Source organism: Chaetura pelagica, unplaced genomic scaffold (genome assembly GCF_000747805.2).
Source record: "Chaetura pelagica isolate M959 unplaced genomic scaffold, ChaPel_1.0 scaffold3, whole genome shotgun sequence".
NCBI classification, from domain to species: domain Eukaryota; kingdom Metazoa; phylum Chordata; class Aves; order Apodiformes; family Apodidae; genus Chaetura; species Chaetura pelagica.
Window position 1 is genome coordinate 515,416 of NW_009952974.1, and position 27,111 is coordinate 542,526.

A 27,111-nucleotide genomic window follows, 5' to 3' on the forward strand; every position below is an offset into this window, starting at 1 on the left:
TGCAGGTGGCTGCATGGCATAATGAACATGCATTTTCCCTTGAAAATGTGAAATCTCATGTAAAGTGGATTAGCTTGGAAGTAAACTTGTCACCTAGCACTACCTGGGCTCACTCAAGGTGTTATGGAATTGCGTTGTTCTTACTTGAAAACAGAGACTGTGAAAATCAGGAGTAAGATTTCAAACTTCTTCATGTTAGGAGGGAAGAATATTAACATTTTTTGATTACATTGTCATATATAAACAGATTTATCTCAGTGACTCTGTCCTCTTGACTTCCAACAGAGAGAGAATTGCTAAAAATAAATAATCTAATTGACAAACTTCTTTCTTTGGCATGTCTCTTAAATATTTGAATCTCAGAGAAGCCAGACCATCCTGTCAGTCTTTCTGTAATACGTTAAGAAATCAGAACCTCTCATGATAGAGAAGAAAGACAAATTTCTTTCACTTTTGAGTTATACAACATGAGTTGCTACCAGTATGTGTTAATGGGCATTTTCGTATGTTGTGGTGTGTGATGGGTTGGTTTGTTTCTTTACTTCTTTGGTTGTTGTTGTTTTTTTTAAGAAATTGAGTGAATTTTACTTTCCAAAGGTGAAGGACTAATAGTGGTATTTGAAACAAAGTATGATGTGGGAGAAGTTAGAGACCGTTTTCAGCTGTTTCTGCCTGTGACTTGTATTCCTACCAAGTACTCTAGGATCTCACCTGAAGAAAGACCACTATTTGTCTTGTGTAGTTTGTTATAAACAAATCTACACAAATGTTTATGATACATCCAGAATTTTCAAAATATTTTCCTGGTGAAGGAAATGATTTGGAAAGTGGTCAAATGGATCAAACTGAAAATTGAAATGTAAACATTTCATGTACCTTTGTTCCATCCAGTCTTTTTGCGTGTTGGCCGGAGGTTACAGGGGTGCAGTTCTGCAGGGTGATGGTCCTGCTGGTTCTAGGCAGAGAAACTTGATTTCTTTGGTTATGAGTTGTCATGGAGAGCTGCAGGACATGGAACATGAATGGAGATGTAGCCTTTTACCGTGCCGCACTCTTAGGGGGACAGAATTTGAAGCTGATAACTAGCAATCTACCAACATCTCATCTGTATTATAATTCTAAATGCATCCAAACCAAAGGTGCTGATGCTCTCATAATGCTCCCTAAAACACCACCTGTCTTGTGCTTTGGCTAGGCCTGCTGTGTGTTGTCCAACCCTGCTGTGTCTGTGCTCCCATCCCTGTGTCTGCTCTAGTCTTTGCTTTCCAGTTGTGGGAAGATAGTGGGAGTGAGGAAGGATGTCTGTCTGTCTGAAGGATTAGACCAGAGAGCTGTGGAATAAGTTGGAACAGGAGGGACAGTTGGGGAACCGGAGGAAGGAGGCTGGCTGCTGTGACTGGACATCCAGTGTGCCAAGGAGAAGAGGAACCTCAGAACTGTCTTGCATATAGAAAAATAAGTAGAATGAGAAGATGCGGCCAATTCCAGCTTCACAAAAGCCTGCTGCCCTATTTAAAAGACAATTAATAATGTTGAAATATTATTATTACTATTTTATATCTATCTGTGTAACACAAGTTAATGTCATGATATTCATGACTGGAATTGATATTTCCTGATTAATGCTCCTGCTTAGTGGGTGTGAAAGTGAATGCCTTTTTTATTAACAGATTTGACCTCTCTATATTCTTTATTTGAGATAAACCTTAGCCAGAAAGTTATGTTTTCATTGAATAGCTTGGGTTGGAAGGGACCTTTAAAGGTCATCTAGTCCAAATCCCCTGCAGTGACCAGGGACATCCTCAACTAGATCAGGTTGCTCAGTGTCCCCCCATCTAACCTGACCTTGAATGTTTCCAGGGATGGGGCATCTTCCTCCTCTCTGGGCAACCTGTTCCAATCTGTCATCACCCTCATAGTAAAGAATTTCTTCCTGATGTCTAACCTAAATCTACCCTCTTCCAGTTTAAGACCATTAGCCCCCATCCTGCCACTATGTGCCTTTATAAAAAGACCCTCCCCAGCTTTCCTGTAGGTCCCCTTCAGGTGCTGAAAGGCTGCTATAAGGTCTCCCTGGAGCCTTCTCTTTTCCAGGCTGAACAGCCCAGCTCTCACCCTGTCCTTGTAGGAGAGGTGCTCCAGCCCTCTGATCACTTGTCACCCTCCTCTGGACTCACTCCAACAGCTCCTTGTCTGTCCTGTTCTGAGGACCCCAGAGCTGGGCACAGCACTCCAGGCAGGGTCTCATCAGAGCAGACTAGAGGGGCAGAATTGCCTCCCTTGACCTACTGGCCATGCTTTTTTTGATGCAGCCCAGTTTTCTCTCACTTCTGGTTATTAAGATGTTCCAGAAGCTACAGTATGCCCTGGGGTAGCAGCAGTGAAAGGGCACTTAAAGGACAAGACAGTAGGGAGAACAGGAGCAATATGAAAGAGGCATTTGTAAAAGACAGTCAACATGGAAAAAGGGAACAGAGTGAAAAGGGCACACAGAAAAAAAAACACACCGAAAAAGTTTTCTAAGGAATGAGAAGGAGAAATTAGCTATCATTTAATTACAGAATTTTACCAATAATCACAAGGCACTTTGATTTGAAACTTTTTATTTGAAGGTGTTCAATTATGTACACATGGGAAAGGAATAATCTTTTCATGTTGAACTAAGATATCCAGCATTTTGCTTTTATTCGGATATTGGGTCTAGGAGTGCATGTGTGTGTGTTGAGTGCTGGTTGAGTTCTATGAAAATGTTTTGAAGTAAAAGAAAATGTAAGCAAGAGCACCAATTGTAGATGTTTACTATCAAAACTTTCTTTGTAGGTTATTGCACTTAAGAATGAACATTGAAGACAAGCTGGGAGGATTATTTCTTAAATGTGGTGGCATAGACCAAATGCAGTCATCCAGGGCTATGGTAGGGATGGGTGCAGTATCTGACCAGTCTGGAGTATCAGGAGAACGACAAGAGGCAGTACTTCAAGATCGGACTATGGCGCACCAGGAAATTCTGGCAGCAGACGAAGTGTTACAGGAAAGTGAACTTCGACAGCAAGAGATGATTTCACATGATGAACTCATGGTCCATGAGGAGACGGTAAAAAATGATGATGACATGGATACGCAAGATAGACTTCCTCAAGGGCTGCAGTATGCTGTTAATGTCCCTGTAAGCAATTTCTTTGTGAAATATTGGAGAAATTATTAGGAATCTTGAGCTGGTAGTTTAATCCTACTCTGGCAAGAATCTATTAATTGCTTGTTTGGATTTTGATTATCAAAATATTTATGAATGGATGCTATTTATGAAAATGTCACTTGCCTCTGGCTGTGGATAAATTTTGCTAATTAAGTATAGTCTTTAAGTATCTGTTTTATAAATATTTTATAAGCAGGCTGTTACCATAGAAGTAATGCGTTAAAATGTGCTCTTTTAAATATATTTAATGTTCAAGGGTAACTACAGACCAGAATAAATAGTGTTATTTAATGGTGCTTACTGTTCATAGTGCTATTTAGCTTCTTTTGCTGTAGGAAGCATCTTGGATGTTTTCAGAGTATGTGGACGCTTAGCAATTGCATTCACACTGCAGGTTGGACTGTGACACTTCATACATGACCATAAATATGCCCCTCCTTGATACCTCATAGAAGGTGTACCTCAGCTTTCCCAGAGAGGGTATAGATGACTTCCTTTTTGAAAACAGAACATCTCTCTGTAATGAGGCACATCATCACTGTTACCCTTCAAACATAAAGGATAATTACCAGGGCTTTAAAAGTAGATAGCCTTCTATGCGAAGAATAATCTGCAGAAAGGTAGCATTGTTAAAACACTACTCTGTTAGCTGTAGATCAGGTGGTTCAGGTGTTAGAAAAATGTAAGAGTGTCATGCTCTTTCCTGAAGTTTACATCAGATTATTTTTTTTGGAAAAAACCACAAACTTCCTTAGCACTATTCTTGTTTTCTTAAAAAATACTTCTGTCTTAAATATATAATAAACTATTCCGTTAAATCTTGCATTGACAACACATGGACTAAAGTAAAGTAGGTGTGAAAAACTGAATGGTTTTACAGATGGAAGTGATTTTAATACAAGAACTGATCTCAAAATCATGACAGGTCAGAAGGAAAAAAGACATTGGGAGATGAATGAAAAGATACATCAAAATGTCACTGTAGAAATTAACGATGCCCTTTTTTATTTAAGATACTTATTATTCCTTTCACTTAAATTTCTGAAAGAATGAAGCCACAAGATAATTCCCTTAGAAAAAGGTTTTCTGTTTCAGCAGTTTGTCATCTTCTAAAATTGAAAAATTGCTTTTCTGTAGTGAGAACCTTACCTGAAACTGGCACTTGGTATCTTAACAGATCAGTGTAAAGCAAGAAATTACCTTTACTGATGCATCTGACCAACAGAAACGAGACAAAAAACAAATACGAGAGCCAGTAGATTTGCAGAAAAAGAAGAAAAGAAAACAGCGTTCACCAGCAAAAGTAAGACATTGATTTGGCAAAACCAAGATTAAAAGAACCTGAAGATTTGGTTGACTATGACTAATTTCATTAGCATTTGAAGTAGTTAGGCTGGAAATTGTTTGTTTGCTCAGTAAAGATGCAGTTCTGAAGTTCAACAGAGACCCAAAACAAAACCTGATATAACAGTGTTTTTCTTTGAACTCTTTTTAGCAACATGAACCCTTGACGTATTTTAACATCTGTCTCTCCAGGCAGTTCTCTCTCCAAATATTTTTTTGAAATTATGAGTCAGTAGCTTTGTAGACAATTTATAAATCATTACTCTGTATCTATCTAATAATAGTTGTGCTTTCCTGTGAGCCTGATAATTTTATATGCTTCATGCATAGTAGTGAAAAGTTTTTAAAAAGAAATCTAAAATGCTAGTTTTGAAAATTCTAAAAAATTTACTAATACATAAAAAATAACTTACCAGTAGGGAATATTCCTGTGGTCGTAATCATCTCATATATGTATTTATTTATATCAAAAGATTCTTACCATAGCTGCTGGTTTGTTACTTCAAAATTTGTTTTGTAGATCCATTCATGAAGAGTATGTATCCCTGTATGTCTGAAAACAATTTTCTTCTATTGAGAAGCACTTCAGATAGAACCAGAATCATTTCACCTCATGAGGTAGCAGTGTTATATCTTCTAGTAATTCCCCAAACCAGTATTAATCTTGAGACTTAAAATAGAACAAATACAGGCTGCTCTGATAGGCAAAAATCAGTTATGTATGATCAGACAGCAGCATTAAAATAAACCTATTCTGAAATCAACCCAGACTGAGTGTACATTGAGGGAAGACTCACCCTAATGCCAAGAAAAACTCCAAAACCTCATTTTTGTTGGCCTGGGAGAGGGACCCCATAGTCCTCTCCAAAGCACTGTCAAATTAGGTTGCACCTGTAGTATCCTTGGAAAGTTGAGAAATTGTTTCAGATTGGGTGTGGAAGCAGGTTCCCAGTCATGTGTATCAAGATACTTCTCCCCTTTGATAGGAGGAGGACGTTTAGGCTGAGTACCTCCACAGATCACTTCCATGGAAACATTGCAAGGTAGGAGGGGCACCTGTCCCTCTTTCTACAGACATGTACTTGCATGCTTCCTTTTTATCTTCCAATCCGTCAGTGTTAGTTTTTTGAGATGACAAAAGATTGAAAAATGATCAGGAGAATTGTTAAACAGGTTCTTTTTCAGTCTCTCTTCCCCTTTCTTCAGATTTGTCAGAGTAGAAGGGCAGGAGCTGAAGGACTGACATAGGTGACAGCCTACTGCAGTTAAGTTAGTATTCCCAGAGTGCTGGGATTAATTTTCCACCCAAACGGCAGCCAGCTGGGACTTTTACAAATGGAAGTCAATTAACATACCAAAACATTTTAAATTTTATATTAATATAGTCATTTAAATAAAAGTCAATAGCTTTTATGAATCCTGTCTCCTTTTCCTTCTCCCATGCACGCACACACACACACACACGTGCACACACATCACACACACAGACACACAGACACACACAAACGCTTTTTTGTTGTTCGTATTTAAAAAAAACTGCACTGACAAAATTAACTTCCTTGGTTTAAGAGGTTGCACAATTAATAGAGGCAGTAGAATAGCCCAGATTTAGTATAATCATGAAATAGGTGTATTTTCAGCACAATTATTTGAAAGCTTCAAGATAATAGATAAAAAACATTTCATAACATATTTAAGTTTATTTTAAATAACCATCAGTTTCATTAACTGCACAGTGTTACAGAACAGAGTTTTTATAATTGTCTGTATCTGTAACTTGCTGGAGCTGTAACATACCAATCTTACAAACGTATGAATGTACTTGTCCTTCAGAGTGAATGCACAAGAATTTGTTAGCTTGAGATTTTCACTCTTGCTGAGTTTCGGTGCAGCAGAATTAAAAATCGTTTAAGTAGATCCTGCTATAATAGTATTTGCTACTATTGCAGAGATACTATTTCAGTTATTGACTCTCCCTTTCTCATTACTGTCATTATCATAGAACCTAAAACATTGTAGCTAATCAAATTGCAGATGTGTTTCCCCAGCAGACTATAGTTTTTGTTAATAACAAGGGACTAAACTGTTTTACTTAAGGTTACTTAAGCTTTTCTTTATAGTTATATTGCAAGTTAAGTAAGAGTTTTAGAAATGTAATTTGTTTACTGGTTTTCTTATTCTCTTGCCAGAGATAGTAGATAGTTTGGTTTTTGTTCTGTTTTCCTTTTTGACATATTAGAGAAAATCTGTGATGAGCTTTATTGAATAAGGTAGATATGGTGCAGTTTTTTAATTTAAGTTTTTTTTCAACTGTATATGAAAATAGCAGCTTTGTTTGACAGTAAAGCAACTGCGTGGCAAGTTGAATTCATCAGAGATGCTCTAATATGTATATGGAGTGAGCAATATTTTAGTGAGCAAAAAACTTAAAAGGGGAGAAGAGTAATATAATCTTCTTTGTTGTTTGGCTTTGGGGTTTTGGTTTTTAAAATACAATTTTGTCTCCAAAACTATGGGTATTATGTAGATGTAGCTAATTTGTATGACTATCCTGGATAAGTTTTAATGCCTTTTAGCAAACATTATCGGTCATGATTTGAAAAAAGAATATAACTTTTCATTTGTGGTTTAAAATATGCTTATCCATGGTTCAGTGCCCAGAGGTGGTTTGGTTACTTTGCATCCTTTCCAACAGACGGACAAAGTAAACAATAGCATGTAAAGTGACTCAGCTGTGAATAGGGGAGCTCTAAGCTGATTTTCCATGAGCTGCTTTTGTCTCTGTCCTGTTGAAATATCTCAGTACACAAGAAGACACAAGTTGGATTGGACTGCAATTGGAAATGTATATTGAAAGCCTAACACATAGCTTTGTAGAAATGATCATTGTTTACCTGAAATATTTCGATTTTCTGCCTCGAAAAATATTAATGTTTTGGGTTTTTTTGTAGTTAATAAGATATCTTTAGAGGGTAGTGTGAGAACAAATTTTACTCTTTTTAAAATAGATCCTTACAATAAATGAGGATGGATCACTTGGTCTGAAAACCCCCAAATCTCATGTTTGTGCGCATTGCAATGCTGCCTTTAGAACCAACTACCATTTACAGAGACATGTCTTCATTCATACAGGTACTGCTTGACTTCAAATTTGTCTTTTCTGCTATATAAAGAGTTGTTTACTTATGTTAAAAATGTTTTCAGCTCTATGCGAATTTCAGTTCTAAGAGTCCAGCTAACTTGGCATCTAAGCTTAGAGATTCCATGCACCAAAGTGTCAAAAGAATACCAGAAAAAAAAACCAAAATCAACATATGTTTAATAAACCATGTAACTGTTTACAAGGTTTCTTTTCTTTCTTTATCAGAAAGTAATGGGTTGACTTGTAGCCTAAGTGCCAAAATTGACCCCTTTGTAAAATGTACTCCGGCTGCTTATTTGCCCAATGAGGTATCTCTCTGGTTCGGAGAAGTGCAAAAGGTACTTACTATTATCATAGCTTGCCAGTATCCTGAATGCAGTCTGTGCCAGCATCATGATTGGTCTTGTTCATGAGGATATTACAGCCATTTCAGATCACTCCTCCATGCTAGTCTTAATGTGACTCTTAGGATCATGGAAAGAATTCTGCAGTTCATATACTTAGTAAGGCTAATGTTTTTTATGGTATGAGAGTATTTTTGGAATTCGCTCAGATGCTGGTTTTTTTTAATAGACATTTTAATATTCCTCAAAAGTAGTTATCAGAAACAACAGTGTATAGTTATTAACTGATGGATGTGGAATTATATTGTTCAAGGTGAAAAACCATTTCAGTGCAGTCAGTGCGACATGCGTTTCATACAGAAGTACCTGCTACAGAGGCATGAGAAGATTCATACTGGTGAGTATAGTGCCTTGAGTATCTTTACTGGCGTGCTTAAAAACTGTTTCCCCACTCAGGCAAGGTTTCTGGTAATAAGTATGCAGCCTAAAACCCTGTTGTAGTTTGTTTTAACTTAGCAGATGTTATAAAACTTGAAAAAATAAATTAGTTTTGTACTTTCAGCTTGCTCCACTTTTCTTTGGCTGTAAAGTGAGTATAAACAATAGTAAGCAAATCTTAAGTAGTATTCTATAAATAACCCCAGAGTAGCAAATACTGAAGTTTGTGCATTCATAAAAGTCAAGGTTTGTTAATAAGTTCTGTCTTGTTTTTGTATCAAGTTAATTCAGACAACGTGGGCTTCCAAATTACTTTATAAGTAGATTTATTTATTTATTTATTTACTTTGGAATTTGATGGAAAAGTGCCAGGACTAAAATGGCCAAAATGCCTAACCCCAAGGGTATTAGTATCAGTTTTACTTTTCACTTTTTTTTTTTTTTTTTCTTAAAGATTTAATTCAGAACTGTTCTAAAAATAAGGACCTTAGTTTAAAACTACACAGTATAGGTCAAATAAGGCCCAAAATTTTAAACCAAAGAGAGCTGAAGTTTATACATGTTTATTTTTTTATCTTCTTGCACTGCACAAAACCACATTCTTTAACAGGTTTGGCTTCATTGGGTTTTTGGCATTTTGGTGCATGGCCTTTCAATCCTTCTTTAAATATTTTGTAATATGGTCCCTTTGGACTAGATGCCAATTTCTCAGCCTCTTTCAGAAAAGCAGAGCTGGTGAATGTGCACAGTGTTTCTTGGCTGTAGCATTTAAATGGATATGAAAGCTACTAACACGCAGTGCAGTGTGTGCATGTGTAAGAGTTGAGAGGGAGAAAAAACCTCTGCAAAATGAATTTTCGGAGCAGTGTACAGGGACTTACATGCACAAATGCCCTGTTGTTTATGGGATTTTTGTATCCTACGTTGCCATGAGTCCAGACTAAGTAGGTTTCCTTCAGCCAGTCAGCCACAGAAGAGTCCTCCATTCTTCTGTCCAGTGTCTTTGTTCTGTTCCTAGTCTTTCCTCTGGCTCTGAATTGGTGAACCATGCTGCCTTCACTTTGTGTAGATATTATTCTTGGAAAGAATGCTCATTCACTCTCTTCCATCTATCTGCCCACCCCCTGCCAAAAAAGGCAAATATTGAAGTGCAGTCTTCACATTTTTTCAGAAGATTTACAATTTTTTTTTAAAGAATGAGGATAATTCCCTGTACGTGGCTTTGAAAATGAGTCTGGGCAATAGTTAATTAATGCTTGATTGCAAATACTTTATAAAGGGATATAATTATCTTTTTAAATTCAACTTCTAGCTCTAATAAGAATTGTGTTTTGATTGTAAGCTTTGGAGGGAGGGTGTGGTGGTGGTGGGGTTGGAGGTTATTTTGCCAGCTCTTACATATAAGACATACAAATCTTAGGTTAGCCCAGCCTCTTAACAAATTAACCATATTGTTGTCTGACTTTTTCCGTAACTATGTTTTCCTCCTTTCCTCAGCATCTTGAGGTGTAGTTTGGTTGTTTCTCAGAAAACTGAAGATGGTGATTGTGTTTAAATTGTTGAATTATGAGCCTTTTCCTAGGTAACAACTACTTAGGATAAAACATGTAAGACCCAGCTTGCAGGAGTGGAAAAAGCTTTCTTCAAGTCCATTTGGTTAGCAAGTATTTCACTACTAGCTTAATTTTTGACTTGCCCACTTATAGTGTAGCTAATTGGCATTCTACATATGTGTCCGTGCTTTCACTTCTATATGACAATATTCACTATTAGGCTGGAGCTGTTTGTGTCACATTACACTGTTGTTCAGGACTGCAGAATGGAACCCATCCAGAGAAGCTACATTTTTAGCTGCCTTCTCACCAGAAGGCAAACAGTGGGCCTGCCTTTCACTGGCATGGAAGTAAAGGAGAGCTCTCTTTGGATTATTCATACTCTTTTTAGAAATACTCCTTTTCAATTCTATACTGCATTTTTTTTCTTTTTTAGTTTGCATTTTTATCTCTCTGAATAGCTGCTTTTAGCACCAGCTTTTGTACAGTGTTCAAAACACTGATGAAGAATAGATTGTTTCTTGCTCTTTTAAAGATGTTTATAAAATTTTCCAGTTTGTTTTAAACCAAATGAAGACGTGGTGGTAACACTTGGAAGCCCCATTTTATGCTTTTTAAAAGCCCTGAATTTAGAGATGTTCCAGGTAGTTCCAGTGTGATTTGAATTTGGTTTTCTGAACCACTCCTTCAAATGAAATGTTTTGATGGAGTTAGGAAGCAATCAATGAACAGCCTTTTTCTGTGTAAATAATTAAATAGTTGCATCTAAAAGCAGACATTACATTAATACAAAATTCACTTACTAGAAGTAATTGCATATAGAGGAGAGCAGCAGTACTAGAACCCTGCTGCTAAACTTGTCCCTAATGGTACAGAAAATCACCATGTCAGTTGTAAGAGAGGCAAGTGTCATTGGTACACAAATATTTTCATATATTGAGTTTACTAGGTTCATGAAGACGCTGAATGTTTGAGTTTTGTGGGGTTTTTGTTTTGTTGGGTTTTTTTTCTTCCAAATATGTCTGATTTCCTTTTCCTTAGAGATATTTCTATACACCTTACTCACTCATGCATTCATTCCCAGTTCTATAACCCACACTGCTTTCTATTTTAAACACAAATAATGAGATTACATTAAAAAAATATAAAGTAATAAAGCAACATTGGGGGTAACAGTTCAAGTGTCATAGTATTCAGTCCTGCTGCTTTTTTATTGCCTTCTTTGGTATTTTATAATTTGTATTTTGTCTGTTTAGATTTTAAAGTGCCTGGGGGTTTATAATTGTTCCAGCCTTCATACACACAGCATTTGTACTATACTTTATAAATAGTTTCTGTTGCTCAGTTTTAATAGATTTCCAGTGTAGACACAAAACATAGACTGTTTTGGTAAATAATGCATATTGTATTGTATTTTTAAATTATGACTCTTTTTTTTCCACATCTGATTCTTTCCCACTCACCAAGACATTTCAGGAAAATATGTCCTGCTTTCTCCCTGCATTAGCAAAAGTTTATTATTAATGATCTCCTGCATTTGTGATAGATTCTGTTTGAAAAGTACAACAGAATTTTTGAAGGCATCTTAAGTTTCAGGCTTTTGCTAGGAAGAAATTATTGTAGGTTGCATATCTGCATATTACTTTTTAATCTTTTTCTAATATTATCTTCCTTATGAAGATTAAAGCAAGAATTAAGTATGTTATCAGTTTCACAGCGTGTTTCTTAATCTTAGTTCCAGAGTGTTCTGGAATCCTACAGAAAAAGATTACATTCTGTGTTGTACTGAGTAATTAAGGGCAGTGCCCCCAAACTTTTCTTCCTGTTGAGGCATGGCCAGCAGTGCCTTTGTATACACTCTCCAAGTCTCCCAGGTAGCTGGTGTTGGTAGTCCTCTGCACTGAAAAACCTCAGAAGCCCTGTTTGGCCCTATTTAAGCCTTGGAAAAGGAAAAAAAAAATAGCAGGGGGAATCTGCTGCCAGTAAATGGCAGCATGAGTAGACAGATGTTAAGGCACTGTGTGACCGGTCGCTTACAGGGATGGATGTAAGGCTGGAGGTAAGTGCAGCAATGAAGTGCTCTGTGTTTGAACCTTCCTGGGATAGCAGGGTAGCTCCTTAGAGGGCTCTTCAAAGCTAGAACAGGACTGAGGTGTCTTGATTCTCTGACTTCTGTAAGGCTCAGTATAGTTTTCATCCCAAACAGCTGCTTCTTTCTCTAAAAAAGTTGAAGATGTGAAAACAAACTTCCAGACAACGGAAGGAGTGTTGTTCAAAGGGACTGCTTAAGGAAAGGGCAAAGTAGAATAGTGGAGCAAAAGGAAAGAACAGTAAGTAATAAGCTTAAGAAATTGTCATTAGGAATAGAAGGTTCCTGTGCATTAAACGAGAGCAACGGGACTGAAACCTCCTGCCTCATCTTCTTGAAAAATGAAAACAGGGATTGGAATTTGATACAGAAAGTCTCGACAGGTTTGGTGCAGGTAAACCACCATAGCCTGAGAAATAGAGAACATGAAGAGTGGAACTGGAGTTTGAAAGTTTAGGAATAGAGCAGAGAGGAGGGTTTGTTTATAGACAGTACTAAGGAGGATTCTGTGATAGGCGTTATAATTTATAAAGGGTGCTGAAAAAAGCAGAACTTCGTAGTGATTATTAAGAGGCAAGAGAAGGTAAAAGTTGGTCTCTGACTAAATGTGAAAGTTAGGAAGCTGAGTTTCTGAGCCTGTAGAAAAAGAACTGATGGAAGTTGAGAGACCTTAGAAGAGGAGATAATTTGGTTTAGGAGATAATAAATATGAATTATTTCATCCAAAAAAAGGATTGGCTGAGAAGCTACGTGGAGAGGCACGAATTAATAATTGGAAATAGGGCATGGGCTTACAAAGAAAGAGATTTAGAAATTGCTTGGAATTAAGAAATTTGAAACTCTGAGCACTAGTGATCTGACTTTGGAGGAAATGTTGTGAGTGATACAGATATTTCCCATTCTAGTTGCTGTAAATACAGGCATCTTATTTTAAGGTACCCTGTTTCCATTTGTAGAAGGAGGTGGCTGAATAGCTCTATTCTAAATGGAAAATATGCAATGTAAATAATGAAATTAAATGTATTAACATTTTAATAATTAAATTATTAGTAATAATGTAATTCAATTGGTTAATAAAATAATTTAAAAGAATAAAACTACCTCAGAAAAATATAAATACGCTGCGTATTTCTGGAAAAGAAAGATAGATGGTTTATATCCCAAAAATCAGTACAGTATCCAGAACAAAGAGAATGTTGACAGATGCTGTCAAGACAATCCCTGGTATCTTATGTCCATTAAAAAGATTTCATAGTAAATATTAAGGGGAAAGATTGCTGTTGTCCATGGTGAGTTCTATTAAATAATAGTGAACTTCTGAAAAAGCAAACCTGACTTTTCAATGCACTGGGAACTTTAGGTTTTGTCAGAGAAACCTAGGAAATAAGCATTTCAGAGGGAAGATGTGAGGAAAAAAGCTATAAGAAAGATAAGGTTCTGAAAATATCATGCCATGGCTTCCCTGTGAGGAAAAATAAGGGAAAACTGAAGATGAATTCAGGGCAGTGAATATTTTCTGAAAAAATATTTCATGAAAGTAAAACATAACCCAAACAACCAAAACAGCCAAATGGGAAAACCTGTGATTTTGCCAGTGTCCAGCTACAGAGGTTTCTTGTTTTCAGCTTAATTTTTAAATATGATAATTTTTAATGAATTACTTAATTTATTTTTTTAAAAAATATTTTTTTTGCTTCCAGCAAAAATGTTATATGTTTATTTCAGAATAGTTATTTCAACTCTAAATACAGATAAGGGGAAAAAAATACAGAAAATACATAGTATCCTACAAAATTTTAAATTAAAAGCTTGGAAATGTACAATTCTCTTAGAGAAGGGATGGGTTTGAGTAAAATGAGTTGTTGAGAGAATGGAGGTATTTTCATAGACACTTGTCTCCTAAAAAAAAAAAAAAGTAATTATTATGTAGCAGCAGTTTAGGAATGTTGTATTTCTTATTCTTAATTTGTGAGGTTTCAGACAGATGTCTGCACCTATAATAGAAAGAAGGGGAGATAATCTAGTTTTAAAGGTTTTTAGTGTAAAAGCTTACCATGATTTTGAAGCATCAGCTACTGAGTCCTGGGAAAATATCAATGGGAACAAGCTCCATGTTATTTTTCAATAGCAACAGACTAAGTCCTCTTATTTATTACTTCTAATAGGGAACATAGTATTTGGCTTGATGATTGTATTGGAAGAACATAGTTTTATTATTTTAGATTAATATTACTACTTTTTTCTTTTCTTTTTTGTATCAGGTGAGAAGCCATTTCGTTGTGATGAATGTGGTATGAGGTTTATTCAGAAGTATCACATGGAAAGGCACAAAAGAACTCACAGTGGAGAGAAGCCTTACCAATGTGAATATTGTTTGCAGGTAAGATGGTGTAGTGAGATCTTTCCCAGTTAAAACACCAGTCAATTCCCAAGTAGTACAGATAGGACTTTTCTCTGGAGGCTGTAGTCATCTGCATACAAATAAGTGTCTAATGTATTTTTTCTGTTAAAGTGGGTGGTCTTTGTGCACAGGTTGAACGGAGTCACAGCTGTCTGTGCTTGATTTTATTGATTATATGTTGTTTGACACTACATTAGGAGTCAGTAGAGTGGATGAATTTTGAAGTAACTTGGTTGGAATGAACTTTCTGCTAATATATTTCTTTTTCTATAATAATAAGAATCCCAATCTTTTGCAGTATTTCTCCAGGACTGATCGTGTGCTGAAGCACAAGCGTATGTGCCATGAGAACCGTGACAAGAAGCCCAACAGAAGTGCCACCAAAGTTGGCTTCTTGTCATCGGAGGAAGATTCTGGGTTCTCTACGCCTCTGAAAGACAGCTCCTTGCCAAAGAAGAAAAGGCAGAAAACAGAGAAAACAAAATCTGGGGATAAGGAGAGTACAGATAAATCAGAACAGAAGAAGGACAAGAATGACTATTTGTCTCTGTACTCTTCTAGTACTAAAGTAAAAGATGAGTATATGGTGGCGGAATATGCTGTTGAGATGCCACACTCTTCTGTCAGCGGGTCACACTTGGAGGAAGCAAATTCTGGAGAAATACACCCACCGAAGCTCGTTCTCAAAAAAGTTAACAGCAAGAGGAGTCTGAAACAGCCACTTGAGCAAAGTCAAACCATTTCACCTTTATCTACATATGAAGACAACAAGGTCTCAAAGTATGCCTTTGATCTGGTGGATAAGCAAAGTTTACTGGACTCTGAAGGTAATGCTGACATTGATCAAGTTGACACATTACAGGAAGGGCCCAGTAAACCTGTACACAGCAGCACTAATTATGATGATGCAATGCAGTTTTTAAAGAAAAAGAGGTATCTACAAGCAACGAGTAATAGCAGTAGAGAATATGCCTTGAATGTAAGTACCATAGCATCTCAACCTTCGGTAACACAGGCAGCTGTGGCCAGCGTCATTGATGATACTACTACAGCCTCCATATTGGACACACAGGCACTGAATGTTGAAATTAAAGGTAACCATGACAAAAATGTCATTCCAGATGAGGTACTTCAAACTCTATTAGATCATTATTCACACAAACCTAATGGACAACATGAGATATCTTTCAGTGTCGCTGACACTGAGGTGACCTCCAGTATATCAATCAATTCTTCTGAAGTATCTGAGGTCACCCAATCTGAGACTGTTGGAACAAGCTCTCAGGCTTCCTCATCAGATAAAGCTAGTATGTTACAAGAGTATTCAAAGTTTTTACAACAAGCTTTGGACAGAACTAGCCAAAATGATGCCTATTTGAACAACCCGAGCCTTAATTTTGTGACTGATAACCAGACTCTTACAACCCAGCCAGCATTTCCTTCCATGGAGAAGGTCTACACGTCTATACCCGTCAACAGCTTTCGAGCGGGAATGAACTCTCCATTGAGAACAACTCCAGACAAGTCTCATTTTGGACTAATGGTTAGTGATTCGCAGCACCCTTTTCCCTTTTCAGGTGATGAGGCAAATCATTCTTCTTCCTCCTCTACACAGGACTTCTTGGATCAAGTAACTTCTCAGAAGAAAGCAGAGGCACAGCCTGTTCATCAAGCATATCAAATTAGTTCCTTTGAGCAGCCCTTTAGGGCTCAGTACCATGGGGCAAGAGCTGGAATATCATCTCAGTTTAGCACTGCCAACGGACAGGTGAACCTTCGGGGACCAGGGACAAGTGCTGATTTCCCAGAATTTCCCTTGGTGAATGTAAATGATAGCAGAGCTGGGATGACTTCTTCACCTGATGCCACAACGGGCCAGACTTTTGGCTAAGAGATATTTGTAAATAATTCTGGCACTTTAGAACACATTTGTCAAAAGGGGGTTGCTCTGTATAAGGTGGAGTTCTGTACAGCTTTTAAGAGCGCTATGTTAAAACAAAAGTAAGCTGATATTAGCAAGACCAATAACTGCTTCTTTCTTTTTCTGTTTTTATTCTTTTTTTTTTTTTTTTTGGTTAGTCACCAGTCATTGAACTGCCTGATGTTGATGTCCCTGTCAAAGGCAGTTTATTATTCACTTGTTTGAATACAGAAAATATTTTACCTTCTATGAAATTTAAAATAAACAAAGCCCCAGGTAAGACTTTCCCCCATGATTGTTTTCTTACTGGTTTCCTTGTATGCTTTGGGAGAACAGTTTATTGTCTGATACTATTCATATTGTCATTTCTAAGCTTGTCAGCATAGTCAGTGCTCTTCAGCAGGGAAGCAACATGTACACAGAATAAACAGTAAGTTTCAAAGTCAAGCAAATATGGCTTTAAAAGATGGCATTTTCTAGAAAGATAATCTTTCTTCCATCTCAAAAATGGTTTTAGACCGTGTGCCCTTTGTTTCTGCTTTGCATTACCTTGGGTTGTGTTTGGAGGAAAAAATGAATTCTGATAGACTTAACTCTACTATTTAAAAGTCTAATTAATTTAAAATACTTACAAAACTTTTTTAAGCAAAATGCCTAACTGCTAAAGCCTTTACTTCATTCCTGAAGTAACGTGTATTTCTTTGTACAGCTGAATCTAGATGTAACTTTTAAATGACTTTTTCATATGCAGATATCAAGATTTTGAAGTTTTAGTTAAAATACTCTGTAGATGACATTCCCAACTGCATCATGCTTACACAAACTGTGTATTCCAAGATTTAAAAGCTTAATTGTACTTTACCCTCCATACTCATAATGATTAATGTAGAGCACTTAGTCAACTTGATGGGTTTTGATTTCAAAAAAAAAAAAAAAATAAAAGCATTTTTTAGGTTTGATATGGTTGCATCATTTTCATCTCATACAGCCATACCAATGCCTCTTTTCAGTTTACATGGAGATTGGGTGGTCTTAGCTTCTGTAAAAACTTTTAATTCTCTTGTCTAGAATTTTGACAATTAGGGTCATTACATTTATTGAAGTATCCCCAAAAGCTGAAGAAGTGGGCATTCAAATTCTCTGTCTTTTTAGTGTTTGCTTAGTGAAAGTCATGACAATTTTACCAACCAAAATCGGTGAGCAATGCTAGTGAACAGGGTTTCTTTTTCCAGCATAGGCGAGTGATCAGAAGTTTTTGTTGCATTTCACAGTATAAATAAACTACAAAGTTTATCCCTGTACCATTAATATGTTTTTTTTGAATAGTACTTTGTCTTGAAGTATGCAGTATGGTACGATAAGTAGATCTGTGTGCATTCTTAAGGTGGTAAGATTTGAGTAGCATAACTATTGTGTAGTTTAAGTTAACAAGTTACAGATTTTTGAACTGTATGTTCATTCTATTGCACCTTCCCTAAAGGGACACTGTCTGGTAGTTTAAGGCAGTTTCAGCCTAATGTAGGCAGATTAACCAGGGAAAAACACACACACACACAAGTGTATGTATAGGTATGTATGTATATATTTTGGTTTGTTTTTTTAAACAGGATTACATACATCCTTTTACAGCACTATTGCTAGCTGCTATCTCTCAGATGAAGCCATCAGCTAGAAGAGACTGCATTTCAAGGGCCTAAAATGTATCCTGTCTTAAAAGACAGGACTTGAGCAGGACATAGAAGCATAGAACAGTTCCCACCTCTTCCCAAAGCAGTAGCAATATTTTTCTTAATTTTCAGTACTGGGAAACTGATCCCCCTGTGTCTGTTTTCCATATGGTATCACTGTTACAGCACTAACTTGGTAGAGTTGAGGGAGAAAGTATACTTGTTATCCACAGCTTGCTTCTTATATTGACAAGAATCACAATTCATGCAGACTTCTTACTTAGTACTTGTAGAAGGAATCAAGTTCTGTTTTGATCATTGACCCTGTGTATAATATAGGAAGGTGTTTCAGCGTGCTATGACTCACCAGTAGTTTTGTCTGAATATTTGGTATGCATTAAGAATAAGCATCAAGGGAGGAAGAGTAAATTCCTTATGGATTATTAACGATACATGTAAACAAATTTATTTTAAAAAATGTTTTTAAACCAATTTGTGTCTCTGTTTTTCTTCCTTGATGGTCAGTTTGGTTTTTTGACTTTCCAGTCTAGTTTGCACAGATACAATACTTACAGCCCCTATATCCCAGGAAGGCACCTCTTGTAATACGTGTTTCACTTTTGGTGCTTCAGTTCCATGACATCCTACCTTGTGCTGCCTGAAAATATACTCTGTTGGCATCCTTGTTCTAGTGCCCTGTTGCTGCAAGTGGATTGCCGTTAGTAGTGCTACTTGATAAATACAACAAGCAGCAAAAGCCAAAAGGAATCAAAAGGGCTAGATTATTAGTGCATGTCTTCAGCACTGTGGGGAGGTAAGAGGAATAAAGCCTGTTTCTCCCAAAGGAGACTGACTCAGCTTTATTTTAAAACCTTACTGCTTTGATCCTCTGCTCTGAGAATGTGATTGAGGAGTAGGAGCATCTCTCTCCATGCCATCCTCACACCTAGGAACCACTGCTTGGGTGTGTGAGTGAGCAAGCTGTTGGACAGAGTGAAGGAACCTGCTCTTCCCTGGAGCAGAGTGGGAATCAGATGAGGAACTGTTATTGCTTATGTTGCAGCTCATTCCCTCTCCTGCTTCTGAGCCATTGCAGCTGTACCCTGGGCCTTAGGACAGGCTGTGAAGTCACCATCTGGCCCTTGGGGCCTGTCTCGTAAGGTTCTTCCACCCGTACAATTGAAGTGGTGCTGTGAGTAGTTGAGCTGATGATTGAAGCTTTCTGTATTGGATTTAACTGAATATACTGCTATGATTTCCTGAAAGCTCTTGCTGCTTTAATAATTGCATTATTTAATAACACTTTCCACTGCTAATGTTTTGCTGCTTTTAACCTGCTATAGATGCACAGTCTTAATTTCGATCTGGTCAGTGTTAATTTTTGTTAGTTTCCCATGTATGTCAGGAAAAAAGACTTTGTTTTTCTGTTCTCTTCTTGCACAGATATTGGTCAGTCAGTCAGAATAAGGTTGGGGTGAGCATTTATATTCCACAGCGCTAACAGCAGGCCTTCTTACCTAAAGTTCATGCAAACACTGAATGTGTGTGTGTGGTGGAATTTTTTTGGGGATCTCTCTTGGTGATAGAGCAATGATAATTTTAAAAAAGAGGAAATTGATGACATTTATTACCAAACTATATATATATATATCTGTGCACACAGTACATATGTGTTTATATATACACATCCATATTAATAGGCCATATTTTAGTCCTAAATTACTTGACAGTGTCCCTTTTTAGCATGAATTCTTTGATATGTTTTATCATTAATATAAGAGACAATGAAGGAATCAGCTTGTAATGGTATACTAATAGGCATTTACATTTTCTTAATTTGGTTTGAGAATGAATTAATCATGAATTACAAGGTTTGGGGAGAGAAATTAACCATGTGTATCACTGTATGTTGGTTTACGAATAACAGCACCATTTAAATCGGATGATAAAAGAACTATGATTATGATCTTGTGTCTCCTAGTGTTGTCTTTAGGAAAATTGTGTTTCAAGAGGAAAACAGGACAAGAAGGTACTAGTGTGAAAGAACACTTGCATTATTTTTATACCGTACTTGTCAGTTTTTTTGGATTATGGGAGCTTTTCATTGTTAATTGAGAAGTACAGTAAAATCTTGCTAATTGGCTGACTCAGAGCATCCGATAGGTTTATACATCCCCCATGGTCTCTTCCCCACCTCCCTGCAATGGTCTCAAAAGTACTGTAGTAAGGTCTCATCTTAGTAAGACTGTACTACTTCACCCAAGTATACTACAGAATCCAAATTAGTATACTGGGAGGTAGAGGAAGTATTGAAAACTAAATGACAGTTGTCAAAATAAATGAACAAAGTACATTTTGTGATGTGACATCCTTGCTTTTGTTGCCTGCTTCTTCACTGTTTTCAAAATTGTAATTTGTAAAGGGTTTTTAAGGCATTGCTGAGAATTATTTGGGTTCTGCTGTAACTTTTGGAGTCTAAAGTATTCATGTTCTTCTGTGAAAACTTTCCACCTGGACAGATACGTTATATTCCATGCTTGTTCAGAATATTTTTCTAGTATTTGTACCCTATGTAGTAACTATTTGAAATGAACCAGAATTTTTGGATGAATCCACTCTGAATTTTGCAGCATTGGATTACTTTATGTATGCATATTTGCTAACTAAAGTTCCTTGGCTTTGAGAGCTCTGATTTTTATTCTTCTTCCCACCCCCCCTCCCCACCCCTTGTTTTAATACCATTACAAATTGCAGATAAAATCCTAATTCTCCTGGGAACCTGTTTGGGAATTTAAACAGGCAGAAATATGCGTATGCAGTCGGTACCAGTACAAGTGTGAACTTTCAGATTACATGGTTGGTACTGAAGCAGATAAATAATGTTGCAGTTTCCTAATGTTAAACGTTTTACTAAAGTGAAACCTTGTAGTTTTGAAAGTTCATTCAACTTTCAGTAATGCATGTTTATGTTAGGCATGTGATGCATTTAGCTGCAGCTCACTTTGCAAAGGACAAGTGCTAAGAAAGTATTACTGCTAATGGAAAGACATGTCTCTTAAGTTCAAATTTTAAACTTTTGCTCAGTTTTAATTTGCTTTGTGTCAGGGAAATAAATTTATAGTCGCTTTGGCTCTACTTAGCATATAAAACCTTATGTTTCCTTTGTAAAATCACATCTTTTGGTAGGAAACACAAACTGAGGCAAGGAAACATTTCTAAGAGTTGTTTCTTGCTTTCCTTAATCCAATGGATGGAAAGGTAATATTGTGTAAACAACATTATTTTATTTTTTTATGCAATATCATGCTGTAAATATGATTTATCAAATAAGGATGTACCTATGATTGAATCTTTGATTCTGCACAGCTAGAGTTTATATATAAATATAAATGTGTCTTGACAATCAAGGACTTATGTCAGTCTTCCTTTATGACGTTTCTTATTGTTATGCATTCCATTTGTTTGACTTGAGTATTTGTATTGTCTGTAAAGTATGTAATGTTTTTATAGCTTGTTTAAAAAACAAAAAGGCCTGTAAATAGATATGAACTGATCACAGTATGGCTCTGTTAGAAGGCATATGATGATGTACTGTTTGTAAGCAATAATACATGACAGTGCTAACTTTACAAGTAGCATAAGGATAAGTTCCAAAAATACCTTTGGGAGTTGATAGCCTTGTTTGAATTAATGAATATTCTTAATCATTTTTTTATATCAATAAATTCAGATGCCCCCCTGCTGGAGTATCTAACATTGTTTACACAGCACAATTTCACTCAAAGAGGGGACAGTCTTTAGATCTGTGGCTTCATCCGTGCACACTTTGAGTAAGAAATGAATGGCTTGGCTGCACTTCTGCGGGATGAGGAAGACTGCAAAAGTTGAATAGCTGTGTCTCTAAAGGATGAGAGATACTGTTCTGCTTCTGTGCTGGTTCCTGGCAATTCCTCTGCTTAAGTTTGGAGTCTATTTAAGTCCTGATACTGAACTGATGAGACTTGGGCCTCCAGTAGAAAGGAGTAGTTCTCTTCTTATTTCATATGCAGATAAACAGTGAACTTACAAGTCACCTCTTCATTTGGGTTGTGTGTTTTTTGACTTATGAGCTATGAGATGATGAGATGGGTTTATTCCGATAAACTAAATGTCAAACTTATAGTTTGAATTGAATAGGTATTTGACTGTACAGAGCAGCATAACTATTTGAACAGTCATCACTGCTTTAGAACCTCCCCACCCCCAATTTATAAATGTATATGACCTACATTTTATAGAAAAAAAAAAATGTTTTTAAATGCTAGTCATTTATATACTATGTGCTTTGAAGGATTTGCTTCTGTCACTTTTAGTACACTGGTATCTTTTATATGTAATGTATGCTTTTTATTATTATTATTAATTATTGTAGTAAAGCATTTCAGTAGGAGGAATTTTGCAACAGTATGAGGGGTTGAAATTTTCATTGTCAGAAATGAATTATACTGGACTTTGTCTGTGTAGTCTTGTCTTTCTTTAATGCTGTCTGGAAGGGAACTTGGTATTCAATAAAGCAAGTGACCTCCTTTTATTTTGAAGGCATACTATGTAGTGCTGAATTGGATCTGGAAATAGGATGAATTTGAAGACAGAGAAGTTAGTACAAAATCTAGTGTACAGAATAAATTGTGTTATGAAAAAACTGATGATATATATAGTGGGACATCGTTACAGTGCATTTTTTGATATAGTGTTATTTTCCTGAAGTCCATCTGCCTTCTTTGTATTTCAATTAATAAAAAGAAAAGATCCATATAGATAAATTTAGGGTATTAGGTTTATTTCAATGATTATACAGTATTTCTTTATCCTACAACCTCTGTTCCATCCCTTTATTATGAGACGAAAGACCATAACCTGAATTCCATCAGTAAAAGTATGTATATAGGTGAGAGGTGGTTGTGTAGGAACCTGAAAAGTATGAATTTGAATATTCCCCATGTTTCTGACAAAAATTAGTATGTGAGTCTTTATTCCTGTGAAATGAGGAATTTTCCTGATATTGAGTGTGTGTGTGTGTGTGTGTGTGTAGATAAATGATAGATGTTTAGGTCTCGTGGCAAAAATGACACAAGTATAAAAGGATTTAAAGTAGTTGAACACATCACTTAACATTTAGTATGTAAAAGAAAAGTTAAAATTCCCTAATTCCTTAAAAAGACAAAAATAGTTTTGCAGGAAACAAAACTATTTGGATAGCAGGCTTGACCAAATGGATTTTTTTTGTTGTTAAACTTGATATATTTTAAATGATTCTGTTTCTGCCTTTTTTTCTGCCCTAAAAGCAACTTAAAATATTTTGGGAGTTACTCTTCCTGTTCAGTTGACTGTGAGTGTAATTTATACCATGGTTTACAAAATATGGCATGAAGGATTGGATTGTTTTATCTGTATAATACAATGAAAGATTGCTTTTTTTTTTTTAACATAATCATGGTAAATAATATTGTATTCTTAGGATTGATTTATTCATTAAGTGATTTAATGAGTTCCATCACTTTTGACATTGTTTTCTTAATGGTTAACTTAGTCTTTTTGGGTTTATAATGCCCTTCTATGTATTGTGATACTAAGGGAAGTTATGTTTTTGCTTTATTTTAAATTAAACTAATAGTTTGATAATTTATATTTGCAAATGATGCATTTTAAATGTGGTCACTTGCTGTTTGAAAAATAAAAATATAGAATACTGTTTTATTAATAGACTTAGCAGTATTTTTCATGTTAAATAATTTCAAACAAAAGCTTAATGAGACAGATGAAGGTATGTAAAGATACATATCATGCAAGAACTGAAGTGGATATTTTCAACAATTAAACTAAATATTTAGATATTTTATTTGAGAGACATAAAATTTATTTCAGTTTTCTCTCCTTTGGGTAGCCTACTTGCCTCCTTTGATTATAGGAAACAGAATATCTGACCTTAATGTTAATCCTGGATTTCTTGAGAGATTGCACTGGAATCACTTTAATAGAAACACCTACTACTAAACCAGCTTTCCTTTGGTGATTCTTGTTTACACTTGAGGGAATTAATTCATTCAGTGCCAGTGACTCTTCATGCAGATGAGCAAATCAGGACTTTGTTTTAAGCTCAGCTGCAAAAAGAGTGAGCTTGAGTAAGGAAGTTTTTAGCCTATTGGGTGACACTGTGCCATGTATGTTCCACTTCATTTTGCAGCACGTGTACTATATAGAGTATTGAATATGCAGCATAGATTTTTTTTCCTATCATTGAAGCAAATGTGTAAACAAGCATTGCTATGCACTTGAAAAACAGAGATGTGCCCTGTAGAATAATTTTTTGATAATTTAGTTTTCTCACCTTTATTTCTTGATGTGTTAAAGGCATTGTTTTCCCTGAATCTTTTGGTAGGACCACTTCTGATAAAGACTTGATTTCTGTCTTGGGTTTACTTGGGTGAGCAGTGTCTGTGTACTCAGCCACACTGCTTGTCTTTACCTCTGTTCTGTTCATTTGTATTAGTTACACTGATTTTTGTTGTCATTACATGGTGGAAATAAGAGATCAAAGCAGAAGGATTTGGAGGTGGACTGGTTTATGGAGGTGGTCTGGATGAGCGTTCAGTTTGTTGGTCATCCTCTGCATTGCACTTGTCAAATCAAGGGAAGAAGTTTCCTATGGAATATTGTTTGCTTTTTTTGTCTGCTTTAGTTGTCAAGACACGGAGTTTAAAGAAGAGAGCTTTCCACTGGGATGGGTTGTTAAAATGGAGCCCATGTGTGCTGTCCTTCCAGAAGCCAGGAGCCCTGCCCTGGTGGCTCAGGTAAATCTCCTCCTCTGCAGTGCCCTTCCCCTTTCACATCAGGGCTGGTCTTCAGCTTCATGCCACCCCTGCTGCAGCATCTGCTCTAGCTTTTGAGTTTCAGAGCCAGCCAAATTACTCATAGAGTGTGAGTTGCTGGCAGGAATTAAATCCGATTATTTGATGAGGTTCCACCTTTAAGTGTGTATGTTTTGCAGCCCAGCCAGTTACATCCCTTTAGCCAGTGTCAGTGAACAAAAGCATGGGATCGAGCTCCTCCCTCCCTTATTTGTACTTACTTCAAGATGTTTGCTGGGTGTACAAGTAACTGCAGGTTTTTCCTCTTGGAATCCATCTCCCTGGGCAGCTCTACCTGTCTTGCACAGGAGAACCAAGGCATGTTGCTGCATGGTCATCATGCACTGCTGCCTGCTGGTAGCAAAGCAGCCTGGCTCTTGTCTGACCGGCAGCTGCACCTTCCCAGCCTCTCAGCTAGAAATGTGGGTGCCAAGTCCCAAACCAGGCTTTGTGCTGCTGTTCTTTGACATAGGTCAGTGCACAGGCAGTAGCTTGTATGTATCTGCTGTCATTCAGAGGAGTTGATACCTTCTCAGCTGCACAGCCCCAGAGAGGTGAGCTGGCCCAGCTGTCGAGGTGCAAGCTGTGCCACTGAGCTTGTTAGTTTTCACTGTATTTGCATGTACATTTTTTTTTTCTTGTGGTCAGATGTCATTATCAGTGCCATTTCAGAGAGACAGAAGTAACAGAACTTGTGTAACTGCTGTTAGATCAAAAGCACTAACATGGCCCAAGTGAAACAAAGGAGATTCCATTATTTTAGCAGCATAACTTGTGAAGAAGTATTTTTGGTTTGTAATATGAGTAACGGCTGTTGAAAATCTGTAACTTTTATGCTCTGGAAACTTCAGGAGTAGCATTTCCTAAATTGGTCTGTCTTGTCAAAAGATAAAACTGAGTCTTGAGAGATGATAAAGCAATGACTATGAGTGCTGGGAATAAGTTCAGGGTAATTGCAAGGTAATCTTGACCGTGCAGTGACGTGTTGGAACAAAGCAGAGGATGTCACTGGAAGCTCAAAGGATGACTTGTTTTCTCACAGGTCCTCTACTTTCTTCCACTTGTCCTGCCAGTTCCTGAAATAATCTTTGTTAAAGAGCTAACTATAAATGGGTCAGAACAGCCTAAGAAAGTTACATTTTGGAAAGATGGGTAAGCGAGTGCAGGGATTCCAGTGTGCCACAGTGATCTTTCCCTCCAAAACAGGGACTTTGAAAAGAGGGATTTCTTTAAGATGGCATTTGTTAGCTTAAAAGAAAGTGTCAAATCAAAGTAAACAGGATGATCAGTCCCCTAGTCAAGTACATAGCGAGCATGGTGGATGGTGCAGCTGCTTGAAAATGAGCTGTAAGGACAGGGTGAGTCCCCACATCAGGTATGGGAACATGTTTTGGCAGTGTTGGCTCTCAGGGGTGTTCTTGTTGCCTAAAATTCTGTTTTAAGGAATTGAAACAAGGGTGTTGTTTGTGGTGATGCTTTGGTGCTATCTCGGTAACTTCTGTTATCGCACACTGAACAAAATCAGATAAAAATGCAGTCTTAAAGCAAAGTATTTTACAGTTTATAGCTATGAATGGACTCAAATAGAAAAAGGCTAGCTCTTCATTTAGTCTAGGAACATACTCTTTACATCTTACTGTTGATCCAGGGTTTGTCTGTAGGTCATTAAGCAATGTGATTAGCTAAGTGGTGTAGTTTCTTCACTGTGTGTGCTCTGTGTGTACACAGAAATTGGCTCACACGTTGCTGTGCTAGGAAAGGGGTATGTCAGGCAACTGAAGAAGATGGTTATGAGGTATGTGATAATTAACATCCATTCTACTAAGGATCAATCCTTTCCACGTCTCACAGGATGGCTCAGACTGGTGAATGTTTCAAATTCATGTCTTGTCTTGCTGACCCACCTCTGCACAGCTACTTTCCCCGTTTCTGGGAGCCACATTTGTATCTTAGACACCCCTGTGGTTTTCCCTTTAGGAGTTACAACCTTTTGTAACCTCCTTCACTCTCTTAAATCATATCTCCAGAATCCAAATCAAAAGTCTTCTCTGGTCACAATTTAGGTTGTCCAATACTCAGGTTTGCCAGGCTTCAGGTGGTCCCTCTGACAGTCCTGAGCACCTGCAGAA

The 27,111-nt window shown here is 36.9% G+C and overlaps 1 protein-coding gene across 1 annotated transcript; it reads left to right on the forward strand.

Annotated features, from left to right (window-relative positions):
* Positions 1-2,826: 2,826 nt before the first annotated feature.
* On the forward strand, positions 2,827-17,342 carry ZNF148 (zinc finger protein 148). Its single transcript, XM_009996026.1, has 6 exons — positions 2,827-3,166; positions 4,374-4,499; positions 7,549-7,672; positions 8,340-8,423; positions 14,368-14,486; positions 14,806-17,342. The coding sequence occupies exons 1-6, from the start codon at positions 2,837-2,839 to the stop codon at positions 16,396-16,398; spliced, it is 2,376 nt and encodes a 791-aa protein (XP_009994328.1). The 5' UTR covers positions 2,827-2,836; the 3' UTR covers positions 16,399-17,342.
* Positions 17,343-27,111: the final 9,769 nt, after the last annotated feature.